This window comes from Oryx dammah, unplaced genomic scaffold (genome assembly GCF_014754425.2).
Source record: "Oryx dammah isolate SB20612 unplaced genomic scaffold, SCBI_Odam_1.1 HiC_scaffold_18, whole genome shotgun sequence".
NCBI classification, from domain to species: domain Eukaryota; kingdom Metazoa; phylum Chordata; class Mammalia; order Artiodactyla; family Bovidae; genus Oryx; species Oryx dammah.
In genome coordinates this window covers 22977661-22993941 of record NW_024070202.1, presented here as the reverse complement: position 1 = coordinate 22993941, position 16281 = coordinate 22977661, and the positions used below count along the sequence as shown (strand labels likewise).

The following is a 16281-nucleotide window of genomic DNA, read 5'->3' as shown; positions in this document are numbered from 1 at the left end:
TCACTTCCTCTTTATGTTAATATAAATAAATTGAGTTAACTTCACTGATTTTCAGCTTCTCCGTCTGTAAATTCTAATAATCATATTTGTCTTAACTTGGTTTTGCCAGGGGAGCAAGTGAGGTGATATGGAGCGAGTGCTCAGTCAGTGACAGGTACTTTGGAAACACTTGACAAGCAATACCTAATACCGTTAGCTTTTTTTTTTTTTTACTGTCATCTGGTTAAAAAAAAAGAAAAAACACTGTATTAATATGGTGATAATTATCAAACCTACTCTAGAATTTGGTAGCATATTCTTTACCATCAGGAAAACATTTCTTTTTTCAAGGTCAAGAAAAATTGCACAAGTTTACCTGTGACTGTGGCATAAAGAACGTGCCTGCCAATCCAGGAGACATATAAGAGATGTGGGTTCAATGCCTAAGTTGGAAATATCCCTTGAAGGAGGGCACGGCAACTCACTCCAGTATTGTTGCCTGGAAAATCCCATGGACAGAGGAGTTTGGCAGGCTATATAGTCCATAGGGTTGCAAAGAGTTGGACACAACTGATGCAACTTAACCCGCACATGGACAAGTCACTCAGTGATTTAATGCCTCAAGTCTTCTTATCTTTAAAATAAGAAACTTTAATTCCGTGATCTCTAAGATCTTTTGTTGGAGTAATTCAACAAAATCATGTTTGACAGCATGTCCTCATACTTTATTTATAATACTGAAATGTGTATTTGCTGCCAAATGTCTGATGTGGGGGGTATAAATGTTCCATATATACATGTGGAATAACGTTAAGTTTGTTGATGTTAAAGCTGCTGGTATATTTTTTGGCATTATTTGGCTCAGAATCCTTTCTTCCCATTTTGTTGTAGAATAAGCTGACAGCACATCTCTCCCCACAGCGCCTCAGGATTTGCTTAAACTGAGAGTTTCAGAAGTAAGACAGACCATCTTTTTGTTACTCTTAGTATAGTATCTGAGGCAGAGAAGCTTTCTTTCTCAAGAAGCTTTTATTTTTCATTTCCATAATGTCTAATGGCACGGCATTGTATGCATGCTGCTAAGTCGCTTCAGTCGTGTCTGACTCTGTGCAAACCCATAGATGGCAGCCCACCAGGCTCTGCTGTCCCTGGAGTTCTCCAGGCAAGAACACTGGAGTGGGTCGCCATTTCCTTTTCCAATTGTATGCATATGCACTGTAATTTACAAGGCTTCTGTTTCCTTTCAGATCTGAGTGATCAGCTGCTGGAGGTGGTTGGCTTGGAAGGAGCCATGGAGATGGGGCAAATATACACAGGACTGAAGAGTGCTGGGCGGCGGCTGGCTCAGTGCTCCTCTGTTGTCATCAGGTAGCCCTCTCCCTGTCATTCAGGAAGGAGGTTGACATGTGAAAAGTGAAGGGAAAGTATTAGTCACTCAGTCGTGACTTTGTGACCCCGGGGTCTGTAGCCGGCAGACTTCTCTGTGCATGGGATTCTCCAGGCAAGAATATATAGTGGGTGGCCATTCCCTTCTCCAGAGGATCTTCCTGACCCAGGGATTCAATCCCCAGTCTCCTGCATTACAGGCGGATTCTTTACTGTCAAGCCACCGGAGATGGCATAGCTTCAAATTATTTACATTAATGTTATACAAGATTTTGATAATGATTTTGTTTCATCTATACATTGTTATCAATGATTAATACTGATACATTTTAAAATAATGGAAATTGACAGAATTTATAAAGATTTGATTTACTGTTACTTACCATGTTGGTTGGAATTTGATAACCTTTTGTTGAGACCATGGATATGATTCTAACATACAAATTCTAGCTCCTCTAGTCTGGTACACACAGGGTTGAATCTACAGAAGCACTGAAGTATCTAATAGGCAAACTACCCGGTGAAAATGCTGTTAAGGCATCATTAACATACATTCTCTCATGAAGTCCACCATTGCTTCTATAAATTAAACAATGAATTATTAAGTAAAATTTTATATGTATATTGCATTTAAATCTTTTGAAAACCCTTTTTTCCCCCAAAATTATGCCAGTAAAACAAAAGTCTAATATTACCCTAACATGAAACTACAGATTATAGCACAGATATAACTGATGTTATATTAACATATATGAAAGAGTTAATACTGGAAAATGTGAGATATCAAACACCTTTCCTCCATGTTTGCAGTGTGGGATTGCATGGAAACAAGGAGGCCCATTTTGCTGTTGTTCTTGTTCAGTCACACAGTCATGTCTGACTCTTGGCCACCCCATGGACTACAGCACACCAGGCTTCCCTGTCCTTCACTATGTCCCTGAGTTTGCTCAAACTCATATCCATTGAGTCGATGATGCCATTCAACCATCTCATCCTCTGAGGCCCTTTCTCCTTTTGCCTTCTATCTTTCCAGAATTAGGGTCTTTTCCAGTGAGTGGCTCTTCACATCTGGTGGCCAAAGTATTGGAGCTTCACCTTTTACATCAGGCCTTCTAGTGAATATTCAGGACTGATTTCATTTTGAATTGACTGGTTTGATCTCCTTGGAGTCCATGGGACTCTCAAGAGTCTTCTCCAATACCATATTTCAAAAGCATCAATTCTTCAGCACTCAACCTTCTTTATGGTTCAGCTCTCATTCATGCATGACTACTGGAAAAAACAAACCTTTGACTATACAGACCTTTGCTGGCAGAGTGATATCTCTGCTTTTCAATATGCTGTTTAGGTTTGTCATAGCTTTTCTTCCAAGGAGCAAGCATCTTAATTTCATGGCTGCAGTCATTGTCTGCAGTGATGTTGGAGCCCGAGAAAATAAAGTCTGTCACTGTTTCCATTTTTTCCCCGTCTATTTGCCATGAAATAATGGGATTGGATGCCATGATCTTTGTTATTTGAATGTTGAGTTTTAAGCCAGCTTTTTCACCATGCTCTTTAATCTTCATCAAAGAGTCCTTTAGTTCCTCTTTGCTTTCTGCCATTAGGGTGGTGTCATCTACATATCTGAGATTATTGATATTTTTTCTGGCAATCTTGATTCCAGCTTGTGCTTCATCCAGCCCAGCATTTCACATAATATGCTCTGTATAGAAGTTGAAAAAGCAGGATGACGATATACAATCTTGACATATTCCTTTCCCAGTTTGGAACCAGTCTGTTGTTCCATGTCCAAGTCTAACTATTGCTTCTTGACCTGCATATAGGTTTCTCGGAAAGCAGGTCAGGTGGTCTGGTATTCCCATCTCTTGAAGAATTTTCCACAGTTTGTTGTGATCCACACAGTCAAAGGCTTTAGTGTAGTCAATGAAGCAGATGTTTTTCTGGAACTCTCTTGCTTTTCCTATGATCAACGGATGTTGGCAATTTGATCTCTGGTTCTTCTGCCTTTTATAAGTCCAGCTTGTATATCTGGAAGTTCTCAGTTCATATACTGCTGAAGCCTAGCTTGAAGGATTTTGAGCATTACATCGTTAACATGAAATGAGTATAATTGTGCTGTAGTTTGAACATTCTTTAGCGTTGCCTTTCCTTGAGATTTAAATGAAAACTGACCTTTTCCAGTCCTGTGGTCCTGAGTTTTCCAAATTTGCTGGCATATGGAGTGGAGCACTCTCACAGCATTGTCTTTTAGGATTTGAAACAGCTCAGCTGGAATCCCATCACCTCCACTAGCTCTGTTCGTAGTGACGCTTCCTAAGGCCACTTGGCGTTACCCTCTAGGATATCAGGCTCTAGGGGAATGACTACATCATTTTGATTATCCGAATAATTAAGACCTCTCTTATACAGTTCTTCTGCGTATTCGTACCACCTCCTTTTAATGTCTTCCAGTTCTCTTAGGGCCGTACTCTTTCTGTCCTTTATTACGCCCATCTTTGCATGAAATGTTCCCTTGGTATCTCTAATTTCTTGAAGAGATCTCTAGTCTTCTATTGTTTTCCTCTATTTCTTTTAATTATTCACTTAAGAAGGCTTTTTCACCTCTCCTTGCTATTCTTTGGAATTCTGCATTCAGAGGGGTATATCTTTCCCTTTCTCCTTTGCCTTTCACTTCTCTTCTTTTCTAAGCTATTGGTAAAACCTTCTCAGACAACTGCTTTGCCTTCTTGCTTTTTCCCCCCCCGCTTTGGGATGATTTTGGTCACCGACTCCTATACACTAGTACAAACTTTCAACCATAGTTCTTCAGGCACTCTATCAGATCTAATCCCTTGAATATATTTGTTACTTCCACTATATAATCATAAAGGATTTTCTTGAGGTCATACCTGAAGGGCCTACTGGTTTTCCCTAAACCCTGAATTTTGCAATGAGAAGTTCATGATCTGAGCCACAGTCAGTGCCCAGTCTTTTTTGCTGACTGTATAGAGCTTCTCCATCTTCAACTGGAAAGAATATAATCAGTCTGATTTCGGTATTGACCATATGGTGATATACACATGTAGAGTCATCTCTTGTGTTGTTGAAAGGGTTAGCTCTTGGCAAAACTCTGTTTGGCCTTGCCCTACTTCATTTTGTACTCCAAGGACAAACTTGCCTGTTACTCTAGGTATCTCTTAACTTCCTACTTTTGCATTCCAGTCACCTGTGATGAAAAGGACATCTCTTTTTGGTGTTAGTTCTAGAAGGTCTTATAGGTCTTCTTAGAACCACTTAGCTTCAGCTTCTTCAGCATTAGTGTTTGGGGCATAGACTTGGATTAGTGTAATGTTGAATGGTTTGCCTTGGAAACAAACCAAGTAATTCGGATTGTGTCATTAACTATACACCCTGCATTTGTCTCTTGTTATCCAGAATTTTTTGTATATATCATCACATTTACCAGGAAGCACTTAACATTCCTGTAACTAAGATACAGGGTATTCATTGATAGTCAAGGTTTGTGCTCAGTCATATCCAGCTCTTTGTGATCCCATGGATTGTAGCTCACCAGGCTCCTCTGTCCACGTGATTCTCCATGCAAGAATACTGGAGTGGGCCACCACTCCAGGGAAGTCTTGCCAGCCCAGGGATTGAACTTGCATCTCCTGAATTGGCAGGCAGATTCTTCACCATTGATCCCCCTAGGGAACCTAAGTCAAGAGCTGAAGTTCCTTTTATAAAAGATAACTTGAGAACAGAGCCCAGCTTTTACCATATTTGTATTCCCTGGTCTCACCATTTTATATGGGACATATAGTCTGCTGTTTAAAGTATTTCTGTGCTAGACTTGGATTTTTTTTTTTTTTCCTCCAGGACCAGCAAGTCTCTGCCAATGCAGATTGATGGGGAACCATGGATGCAGACCCCATGCACTGTGAGTCCAGAGTAATTAAAATCTTATGTCACTTTCCTGTTTGCTTCCCAGATATTATATCCTGCCATAGATAACTAATCATATACTCCTATAAGTAGCTAATCACAATACCTAAGCTTTGGACCTATCACCAAGTGCCTTTTTTGTTTTGTTTTTTTTTATATGAGCCATTGCATTCAGGTATTAGGCAATATATGCCTTTGGCAATGATTTAAGAGTTGAATGCTTATGTTAGCCAAAGTGTAATCTTTAGATACCATAGTTATCTATATATAACCACATATAACCACAGTTATAAACTGTGAAACTAAACAAATTTGTTAATGTTTCTCTTAACCTTTCTTGTAATTATTTCCAAACACCTTATAAGAAAAATATTTATGGGACCTTCAGACATGATTCTTCCTAAATGTATTACTCATCTCTTCTTTGCCTCCAATTGGAATTTGAGGGCTTCCTTATATAGAAAAACTCCATTATAGTTGTTCTCTCCATATGAGATATTTTTTAATTCAGACACTTAGACCTCACTAAATTTCACTTTTATAGTGAATATTTTATTACATTTCAAAAATATGTTAGGTGCTAATGTTGGCACTAAAAGTAGAAACTGATCACATAATAAAACATTGGAGTAATAAGAACATGAAATAGAATGTATTCAATAATATAATTGTCCTCAAGGAACTTACATTCTGATAGTAGGAGATTAAGTAAATTAACAAATCAATAAATATAGACAAACATGCATAATATAACTTTTGATTACAAGAGTTATGAAATATGATGAAGAGGAACTAAAGATGGAGTATGAAAAAGACAACTTCAGGTAAGTGTGTCTGGGAGGCCTTTTTCAAAGAAGGATCCAAAAGCTTACTGTGTGTTAAACAGTAAGAGGGATAGTGTGACCAAAGTTTTAGATGTAGGGTGAGAGTGTAAGAGGCAAAGTAGAAAAGATGGGCAGGAGACAGATAGAGTAGAAAAAAATGATGGTGAACAATTAACATGTGGTTCAGAGTACACTAGGAAGCTGTTGAAGGCTTCACGCATCGTCTGATTTACATTCTTAAAGTTCACCTTAACTGCTATGTGGAGAATGGATTGCATTGAGTAGCAACTGGGACATAGGGTTCAGCAAAGTGCTCTGCGCTTGGACAGCAATAGTGGCTAGGAAGTGGATGGATTTGAGGTACATTCTGGGGGTGAAAGAGGGAGAATTTGTTATTGAGTTCCCTTGGGATGAGGGATAGGAATGAGGGAAGGAGATGAATCGTGGAGGTAGCTGCCATCTGAGAATGACAGTACCATTTACTCTGCAGTTACTCTGGAGGGAAGGGGTGTGAGGAGTGACAAGGTAGGTCTTATTGTTTAGTTGCCCAGCCTGTCGGACTCTTGACAACTCCATGGACTATGGCCTGCCAGGCTCCTCTGTCCATGGGATTTCACAGGCAAGAATACTGGAGGGAGTTGCCATTCCCTTCTCCAGGAGATCTTCTCGACCCAACAATCAAACCCGCATCTGCTGCATTGGCAGGCGATTCTTTACCTCTGATCCACCAAGGAAGCCCCAGGTTAGGTCTTAATCTTTAATACAAGCATTGTGCCAATGTGCTGGTATTTCATGGTTATAGGTGAGTGTTGTGTTGGGTGTTTTTTTAGAGGAATAATTGACATACAGCATTACTTATGAAATATTCACACAAATTCTAAATAATGGATATCACCATTTTTCAGAGGGAGAAAACTGTGTCATCAGAAGGTCACATAACTTACTCAAGGTCAGACATGTAGCACATATGGAACTCTAACCCAGGACTCTTTGATCATTCGTTAATCACTAGTTTTTGGCTACCAATTCCAGAAGCACAGCTTAGCATATGATATGGGAGTTTGGGGTTTTACCTTTCCATTGGTTTTGACTCTAAAGCGTTTGGCTCATCAATCTTTGGTATAACACATAAATGTGACTTTTTGTTTACTGCTGGCATATTTCTTGTGGTTAATTGGCCCCGAGTGTGTGAAATCTACTAATTCTGTAATAATGATGTAAGACAAACTTGTCAAAAAGTCTTTCAAGGATGGCAATTTCTTATGCCTTCTCGTATCTCTGTGCTTGATTCCAAGTATGTTTTAAAAAATCTCCTGTTCCTCCTTTTACCAGCAAGTGTATATTTACATCTTGTTTCTTATTCTTCACTCTCCCCATGACCTTTACAGCTGTACACTCACATGTATATTAAAGGTCTTGTTACTTTTGCTGCCAGTGGTGGTGGTGATACGCTGGTTGTAGAGACTGGGATGGTGGTGGTCATGGTGAAGCTTGTGGTGATGGTTGTTTTGATGATGTTGGTGCTAGTGGTGATGACGGCCAGTGGTTGTCAAGATGAACTGGCAGAGGTGCTATCAGTGTGGGTGGTGCTCGTGGTTACAGTGGTGGTGGTGATTGTGGTCACGATGCAGGATGGTAGTGGTAGTAGCAGTATTCTTGTTTTAATGAAATGTCACTGGTCTTCAGTCTGGGTCACAAAAGAACAAGTGAAAGACAGTGAAACCAAACAGCTTCCATGAGTACCCTGAGTTGTTTTGGACTCTTCTCAGAGAGAAGTGAGATTTAGTCCCTGCCCTATGTTTTAAATCAACAAAGATTAATGGCAACAATAATATATAACATTTATTAAGCTTTTACTTTGCGCCGCTTGACCTGTATTGACACATTGAATTCTCACAGAAAGCATATAATAAGCTTCATTTTATGGGTAAAACAGCTCAGGCAGACAAAGGTTAGTTTGCCTGATTCCACACACAGTAAGTGGCAGAGTAGAAGCTAAGATGCAGTTAGCCTGGCTCTGCTGTCCGTCTCCTTCACGGCTGCTCCCACCCTGGCCCTCCACCTAAGAAGGCCCCAGGCCATCCCTGCGGCCTGCCACGCTAGAGCATGACCTTTGCTGTTAATCAGTCACCTTCTGCCTCTCCCCAGCCAACAGATGAAGTCTGTTATCTATTAAAATCTAATTAATATTTTATAATACTTGTAGCATATTTCACACAAGCTTTTCTAATGACTCTTTTGTTAACTTTCTCTCAAAGAATAACAAGATATTCATTTCAGCTATTAATTATCATGATCTAAACAATGGTTAAATTAGTAACAGGTTTTATATAACGTCTACTTCAGTTTTCACTCTGTGTAATCGCTCTTATTCATTTAAGACATTTATTGCAGTCTACACAGTGGGCCAAGAACTGTACTAGACTATGGCTCATTATTGTTATTTCACATTCTGGCATACCCTCTTTTTCCTAGAACCACATGGAAATCTGAACTTTAAATTTCAGTTTAACTATAGAGAATATTTAGTATTCATAGCATTGGTATGGTTGGACTAAAGAGTGTTCTTTGCTTCACTTGAATAACACATTGTTCCTCTTACAGAACATAAAAATGATAGAATGTTCAAATTCTTTGCTGAATTTAAATATCCATAAGCCGATACTCAATTTATGAAGGGATTGCTTTAGATATAATTTTAGAGCATAGCAGGAGTTCTGCTTTTCTGTAAGTGAAATATTTAAAATAGAAAAGCAAGTGACAAATAGGTCTTGATTCTTAAATCGATGAACACTTTTTAAAAACCAGAGTAATACAAATTCTGGAGATGGATGTGGTGATGGTTGCCCAATAGCATGAATGTACTTAGTGCAATTGAACTATATATTTTAAAATGATTACAGTGGTGAACTCTACATTACATATGTTGTACCACAATTTAAAAAAAAAAGCAATTGAAAAAAATTAAGGTGATATTCACTTACAGATTTTACCAATTCTAAGTTCAACTATCAGGTGGGGGGGGAGGGGAAAGCAAGAGTTTAAAGCTATCTCTTCAAATGTATGCTTTGCGATTATTTTTATGATTATCAACTTACTATAAAGTAGTCAACAGAAACTTGTTAGTTATGCCTGTGTTCACAGTTTTGTAAGAGTCACTGAGTTAATGGAGAATAGATTTTAACCATTTAACAATTGTTGTTGTTCAGTTGCCAAATCGTGTCAGACTCCTTGCAACCCCATGGACTGCAGCATGCCAGGCTTACCTGTCCCTTACTGCCTCCTGGAGTTTGCCCAGGTTCATGTCTGTTGAATCGGTGATGCCATCCAACCATCTAATCTTCTGTTGCATAAGCATGACAAATTAAAGACACAGTTGATTCTAGAAGACTTTATGTTGAAGTAGTTCATGAAGAGCCTTTCTTCAGGGTGGAGTCTAGAACTTAACTATGCTCCCCTTCCTATCTTCTTCCTCCCCAGTCCTTCTCCCTGAGGACTTGGTATCTACTGACTTTGTTGTCAATATGTTCTCATAGTGGGAAGAAAAAAAAGAATAGTTTCAATAGGAGAAAAGGGAGAGTAGTAATGTATGAGAGGTCATGCACTACGTCAGATTTCATATTGGATTTGCACACCCAGCCCTCCCACCCCAATTTATTACAAGTGATGGGTGCCTAATTTAAGTTTCATTAAGTTAGGAGCAACCATACTAAGCCTTAAATTCAATGTAACCAAGATGGGCTCTTCATGCACCTTCTTCCATCTCCTCCCCAGCCACTAATAATGACTTCTCCTTAAGTTCCTTCCTTTCACCATATTGAGCTAGTGGAGCTCCGTGTTCATTTCCTAAGCTAGAAATATGAGGTCATCCTCTACCTCTCTTCACACCCTAAAGTTCAGTATCTGTGCACACTTGATCAAGGGCCATATTTCTGGATCTTTTCTTTTAACCCCTACCACCGTTGTCCTGGATTTGGCCCGTTTCATTTCTCTCTGTCTCATCAGGTACCTCATCAGTCTTTCCTCCTCTCCATTTTTTTTTTTTTCTATTTAAATCCATCCTTAGCTTTTCTACCAAAATGATCACTATAAAATACTAATCTCACCCTGGCACTCTTCTAATTAAAACATTTAATTACTTTCTATCTGATAAACTATATTTGAATCAAGCTTCCTGTTTCATTGCAGTCATCAATTACTTCTTTTTGCTATTTTCATATACTTTGCTTTTGCCCAAATAAACTTTTCTTCGTCTTCAGTTGAATTACACACCTTGTCTTTTGAGACTCATTTCATGCTTCCACTCTTCCTTTTTTGAATATCACCCCTCCCTTCGTTCCATCTCATCTCTGATCCCTACTAGTCTAAAAACTCAGCCCCAGTGCTATATGGCTTTATCAAAGAGCTTCCCATGTTAAACTGAAATCATCGGCTTTTTGACTAGCCTCTTGGTAGACATAAGCTTACTGAGTGACTATGATTTTGGTCACCTCTCTACCTCCAGAGAATAACACTGTGCCTCACACATCATTAGCGGCCAACACCATGCGTATTTTGAGTGTGTGTTCCTTAACTAATTCTTGGAGAAGTATAACAATTTTGAAAAATGCTTTCTACTAAATCTTTCACTGACTGAACATAATATAGGTTGGCTAGCAATTCATTCTCATATTTTTCATATATACATACATGTAAAAGTTACTTTAAGTTATCTTTATTTATTACATTCTCAAAGCAAAGAATTTTGAATGTACCAGGAAGAAATACTTTCTTAACCTTAAAAGATTTAATCTCTGTTTCCTGATATAGGACAATTAAATTTCTTGGGCCACTTCCTTCTGTATTATCAATTATGTATTCATTTTACACATTGTATAGGCTGCATTCTGTTAATATGTTGAAATATTAATAGTCATATGTGAATTATTACTTGTGTTACTTTTATGAAAAGTAATGCCAAAGAGGTTGTAATGCAATATCACTCTGGGTGCTTTGTGTATAATTAATTCAGAAAGGATGCCTGAAACTTTCTTCCATGCAGTAGAGGATGGGAAGGAAGTCAAGAAAACATCATGAACTAAATGGTGAAATGACCACAGGTGAAATATGAAGGTGATAGCTGAAGTCAAGGCAACTTCTAGTGAAGGCGTTTACAAGTGTTTGGGTCCTGCTTAGCCTATTTTAATTACCCTCCTTCGTATGATAATTCTCAGGACTCTGACCCACTTGCCCAATCTCAGCTTCTAATATTAAATACGTTCAACACTCAACTCAGCCCTGACTCAGTAGTCAGCCAATCCCAGCCAATCCCTGCCAAGCCTGGTAGTCTTGCTGCATGATCCCTAGTATTTGTGGGACACATACTTGCTCACTGAGTGCCCATGGACCAACTCCCTCCTTCAGTTCCCATTTCCACTGTGTGAGCCATTCTGTGAGATGCTGTTTTCTGACTTGCATGCCAGTTTCCTTCTCTGGCTGTAGCATCTAATTGATTCAGACATTGGCTAGTTGCCTAGCCTTTGCCTGCCCCCTCTCTTAGGATGGCTGGATCTTTTTCCTACAGCCCTAAACACTGAAGTTACTTGGAGTTTGTCTTCATTTTGACACTTGTTTTTATAAAGAGAATATGTTCAGAACAGTTTTAAAATGCAAACTCTTTAAAAGAGAAACAGAGTTTTGGGGCCTAATAATTTTACTGATGTGCTTGTTGTAATTATTTAAAATAATCATAGTTTTAAAGTATTATTTTATCTGAAACCATTTGCTGAAATACAAATTAATCTCAGCACATTAAGACAGAAAGCACAAATTTTATAAATGTAAGATTTTCCAGTTCCAGGAATTTAGTGATATGTAGATGAAAGCTAATTGAATTTTAAAATATTTAGATGTCATTAAGATGTTTGGAAGAAACCAGAGTAATACTATTTAACATTATTTAGCATCATTTACCAGTTTCTGTTCTGTATATTCATATTTTTATTTGATCCTCAAAACAACCTAAGAAGTCAGTAAAGTTATTGTAACTCCTATGTGTGTGCTCAGTTGCTCAGTCATGTCCACCTCTTTGCAGCCCCATGGACTATAGCCCACCAGGCTTCTCTGCCCATGGAATTTTCCAGGCAAGAATACTGAAACAGGTTGCTATCTCCTACTCCAGGGCATCTTCTTGACCCAGGGATAAAACTCATGTCTCCGGCACCTCTTGAATTGGTAGGAGGCTTCTTTACCGCGACACCACCTGGGAAACCATACCATATCATAAATTAAACAATTAAAACCCTGAAACAGATGAGCCAACCGCTTTGTTCAAGGCCACACAATTAGAGGTAGTCAGCGGGCTCTAATGCCTATTCCCTTAATTATGAGGTTTTGCCGCCTCACTCAGTTGCTTGTATTAGTAATCAATTACAACTTATCATTTATAACAGAATTCAGTTCTTTTTCACCTAGTTTACATTTTCCTCTTTATTTGATACATTATTTTTTGCTTCCCAGTGTAGCCGAAGCCATCCATCCGATTGCCAGAATTACTACTGAGCAACATAATTACGGTCATCCAGCTTCCTGATCTCAAAGCTCATTGTCCCTTCATTTCTTACAGCATAGAGTTCAGTATCCTTGTCACGTCATTAAGTCACTCTCCCAAGGCTTCCGTCTGCCAGCTATACTTCGTTGGGACCACTCTCCAAAGGCTTTCTATTCATACTGCTTAATTATGTACTTAAAATCTCCATCCCTTATTTTGTGGTTTAGAAATAGACACATTCTTCTTGCCTTCAAGCATGCTCACAGGGAATCTAGTTTCTTCTAGCAGTTCTCTGCTGCTGCTGCTGCTGCTAAGTCACTTCAGTCGTGTCCGACTCTGTGTGACCCCATAGACAGCAGCCCACCAGGCTCCCCCATCCCTGGGATTCTCTAGGCAAGAACACTGGAGTGGGTTGCCATTTCCTTCTCCAATGCATGAAAGCAAAAAGTCAAAGGGAAGTCACTCAGTCGTGTCCGACTCGTAGCAACCCCATGGACTGCAGCCTACCAGGCTCCTCTGTCCATGGGATTTTCCAGGCAAGAGTAGGACTCATTTAATCTTTTTTATGGTTTATTATTTTGCCTGAATCAATTATCCTGTGCTGTTGGGATATGTATATTTTTATATGTTACTTTAAAATCTTTCTGGAAAGCAATAGAATATAAATGCACATATACCAAAAATAAAATAAGATCTTTTCCTTCAACGGCAAGCTTAGCATCAATTTCCTCATGAAACCTTTTAAACTCCCTATCTATCTGAAGTAAACTGTCTGATTCTTTGCACTGCTGTCACTCTCTGTTGATATTGTCCAGCTCTTCTGACTTAATCGTAAGCATTTTATGATTTCACCTTTGCTTCCTCCTATACCTCACATACATAATATGGTTTCTGATGCAAAGTCCATGTTTGAATTATTGCTCTGCAATAGGTAATGCATCATTTTCCAACGCTGCTTTCAAGAATTTTTTTTGTCTTGACTCTTCAGTGTTTTGATTTTGATGAGTCTGGTTATGGATTTCTCTGAACTTATTTTTGTTTTGGTTTCTCTGAACTTCATGAATCTGTAGGTTTATGTCTTTGGCCACGTTGGGAAGTTTTCCATCATTATTTGTTCAGATATTGACTTAAGCCCACAGTCTCTCTCCTTTCCTTCTAAACCCTGATGACATGTTTTAGATATTTATATAGTATCTCAATATCTGAGTCTTAGTGAATTTTTTCCTTCCTCTTTGTTCTTTCTATTCTTCATACTAGATAATACCTATTCACCTATATTCAAGCTCACTGACTTTTTTCTCCCTTATCTCCATGGTGTTCTTGAGCCCATGCAGTTAACTTTTATTTTGGTCATTGATTTTTTTTTTTTTTTCTGTTGTAAAATTCAGTTCTCTATGTTAGGCTTCATAAGGTCAAATCTATGCATATACTGCTCAGGGGAAAACTCAAGGGATCATATACAACTTTAAGAGAGAGTCTTTTTGAGGCCCTCTCCACTCCAGGACCTCCTTGATGGTTTTTGACTCCCAGGGCTCCTCTGATTATAAATACAAGGCTTTCGTTTCTCTGCATTGCCATGTACTTCTCCAGGGCCCTGTGGTAGGGGACAAAGAGAGAAAAAATCAGTAGGTATCTGCCCCTGATTTGCGGATGATAGTTTCATGGACCAGAGAGAGCGTCCCTGGAGCTGTAGGCACCGGCCACTGCTATGGAATTCCCAGGTGACTGGGGTAGGAGAGATTGAGGCGGCGAGGGGAGGGGCGAAATGAAGCAAGATACCTCTCTCACCCTCTCTGACCTCCGCCTACAGGTCATTCATTTCCTACCCCTCGAACCAGAAACACAGGGATTTTCGATGGAGCTGTCCATCTGTACTTGTTGTACAGTTCCAAGTGTTAAGCCACCTTTAGCTCCAGACTGGGAAATATGAGAGGGGAGGGAAAAAACAGGAAGGTATCACTGGTTCAGGGACTCTCGCTGCTCTGGTTTCCTTCCCCAGCCTACCTACTGGCACTTGCTTCTCAGCAGTCCATACTTAGCTGTGCCATGCGTTCTCTGCAGGGTTTGTAGTTGCCTTCAGTGGGAGAGTCATGGAATGTGCTTACTTCTTTTGGACTAGAAGAAAACACCACCACTCTCCTTAAATTTTGTATTTGGCTGTATTGAGCTCTGCATGAATAGTCCCCATAAAATTGGTATATTATTAGCCAGAAGTACCTATCTGCCAACTTCAGATTTCATAGTATAGTCCCCACTTACATGTATTTTATAAAAATTCTAAATGAATCTCAGAAGTGCTCTAAACCTTGAATCATAAATCTTATTCTTTATGAGAAAACGTCCTCAATTTTCTTCCATTCCTGTGTCCTGCATTTAAGCAGAGACCACATTTACCTTGTCACTTGAGTAAAAATAATCAACCAAAAAGACATAGATTTTCTACCCACCTATACAAATGAAGGTAAATTTTAGGTATTTGTCTAGACAGTAATGATGTGGATGACCATATGAGGGTTTTTTTCTTTTTTTTAGATTACTTCGTGTGTAGGTAAACATGTTTTAAGACTATTGCAAGTAAGTTATGTAATTTTATGGGAGGATTTTAGACTGTGGCAGTGAGGTTAGGTGAATGTTCCAGGTCATGAAGTAAAGAATTATGAAACTGGGACTATTTCTAACTTATTTTTTCTAGTCTCATCATCAGTTCATTGAGCTTATTTGCCTAAGGATAAAAAGTTCAAAGAGGAGAAAATACAAGGCCTCTGAAATTTTTGTAATGCACAGTAGTGGGAAAAGGAGCGCAGGTGTAAAACAAACAGCCAGGCGGTGAGATTTTCTCTGGCAGCTTCTGACCACTGCAAACCAAGCAGAGGGCACCTACGTAGAGAAGCAAATTGAGTAGCTTTAAGGAGAGAGATTGTTTTAATGGCCCTTTCAGCCCACTTGTAAAGTTTAATATCGTGAAAATCCTTTCTGCTTGGGAATACCATTTAAATGAGAATTTCATGTGATATTATATTAGAAAATATAATACTATCAGATGGATTGTTTTTGTTCAGTCGCTAAGTCATGTCTGACTCTTTGTGACCTCATGGACTGCAGCCAGGCTCCTCTGTCCTTTGCTGTCTCCCAGAGTTTACTCAAACTCATGTCCTTTGAGTGGGTGATGCTATACAGCCATCTCTTCCTTTGCCACCTCCTTCTCCTTTTGCCTTCAGTTTTTTCCAGCATCAGGGTCTTTTCCAATGTGTCGGCTTGTCTCATGCACTGACCAAAGTATTGGAGCTTCAGTATCACTCCTTCCAATGAATATCCAGGGTTGATTTCCTTTAGAAGTTTCTGGTTTGATATCCTTACTGTCCAAGGGGCTCTCAAGAGTCTTCTGCAACACGACAGTTCAAAAGCATAGATTCTTCAGCACTTAGCCTTCTTTATGGTCCAACTCTCACATCCATATATGACTACTGGAAAAACCATAGCTTTGACTAGACGAACCTTTGTTGGCAAAGTGATGTCTCTACTTTTTAATATGCTGTCTAGGTTTGTCATAGCTTTCCTTCCAAGGAGCAAGCGTCTTTTAATTTCATGGCTCTAGTCACCATCTGCAGTGATGTTGGAGCCAAAAAAATTCAAGTCTGTCAC

At 39.1% G+C, this 16281-nt stretch overlaps 1 protein-coding gene across 2 annotated transcripts in view; it reads left to right on the top strand.

Annotated features, from left to right (window-relative positions):
* Positions 1 to 16281, top strand: part of DGKB (diacylglycerol kinase beta) — an 856074-nt gene that overhangs the window by 815969 nt on the left and 23824 nt on the right. For both annotated transcript variants that reach the window (XM_040260596.1, XM_040260597.1), the window contains exons 23-24: positions 1227 to 1347; positions 5221 to 5281. In XM_040260596.1, the coding sequence (XP_040116530.1) occupies positions 1227 to 1347; positions 5221 to 5281 (182 nt within the window). The remainder of the gene's footprint in view (positions 1 to 1226; positions 1348 to 5220; positions 5282 to 16281) is intronic.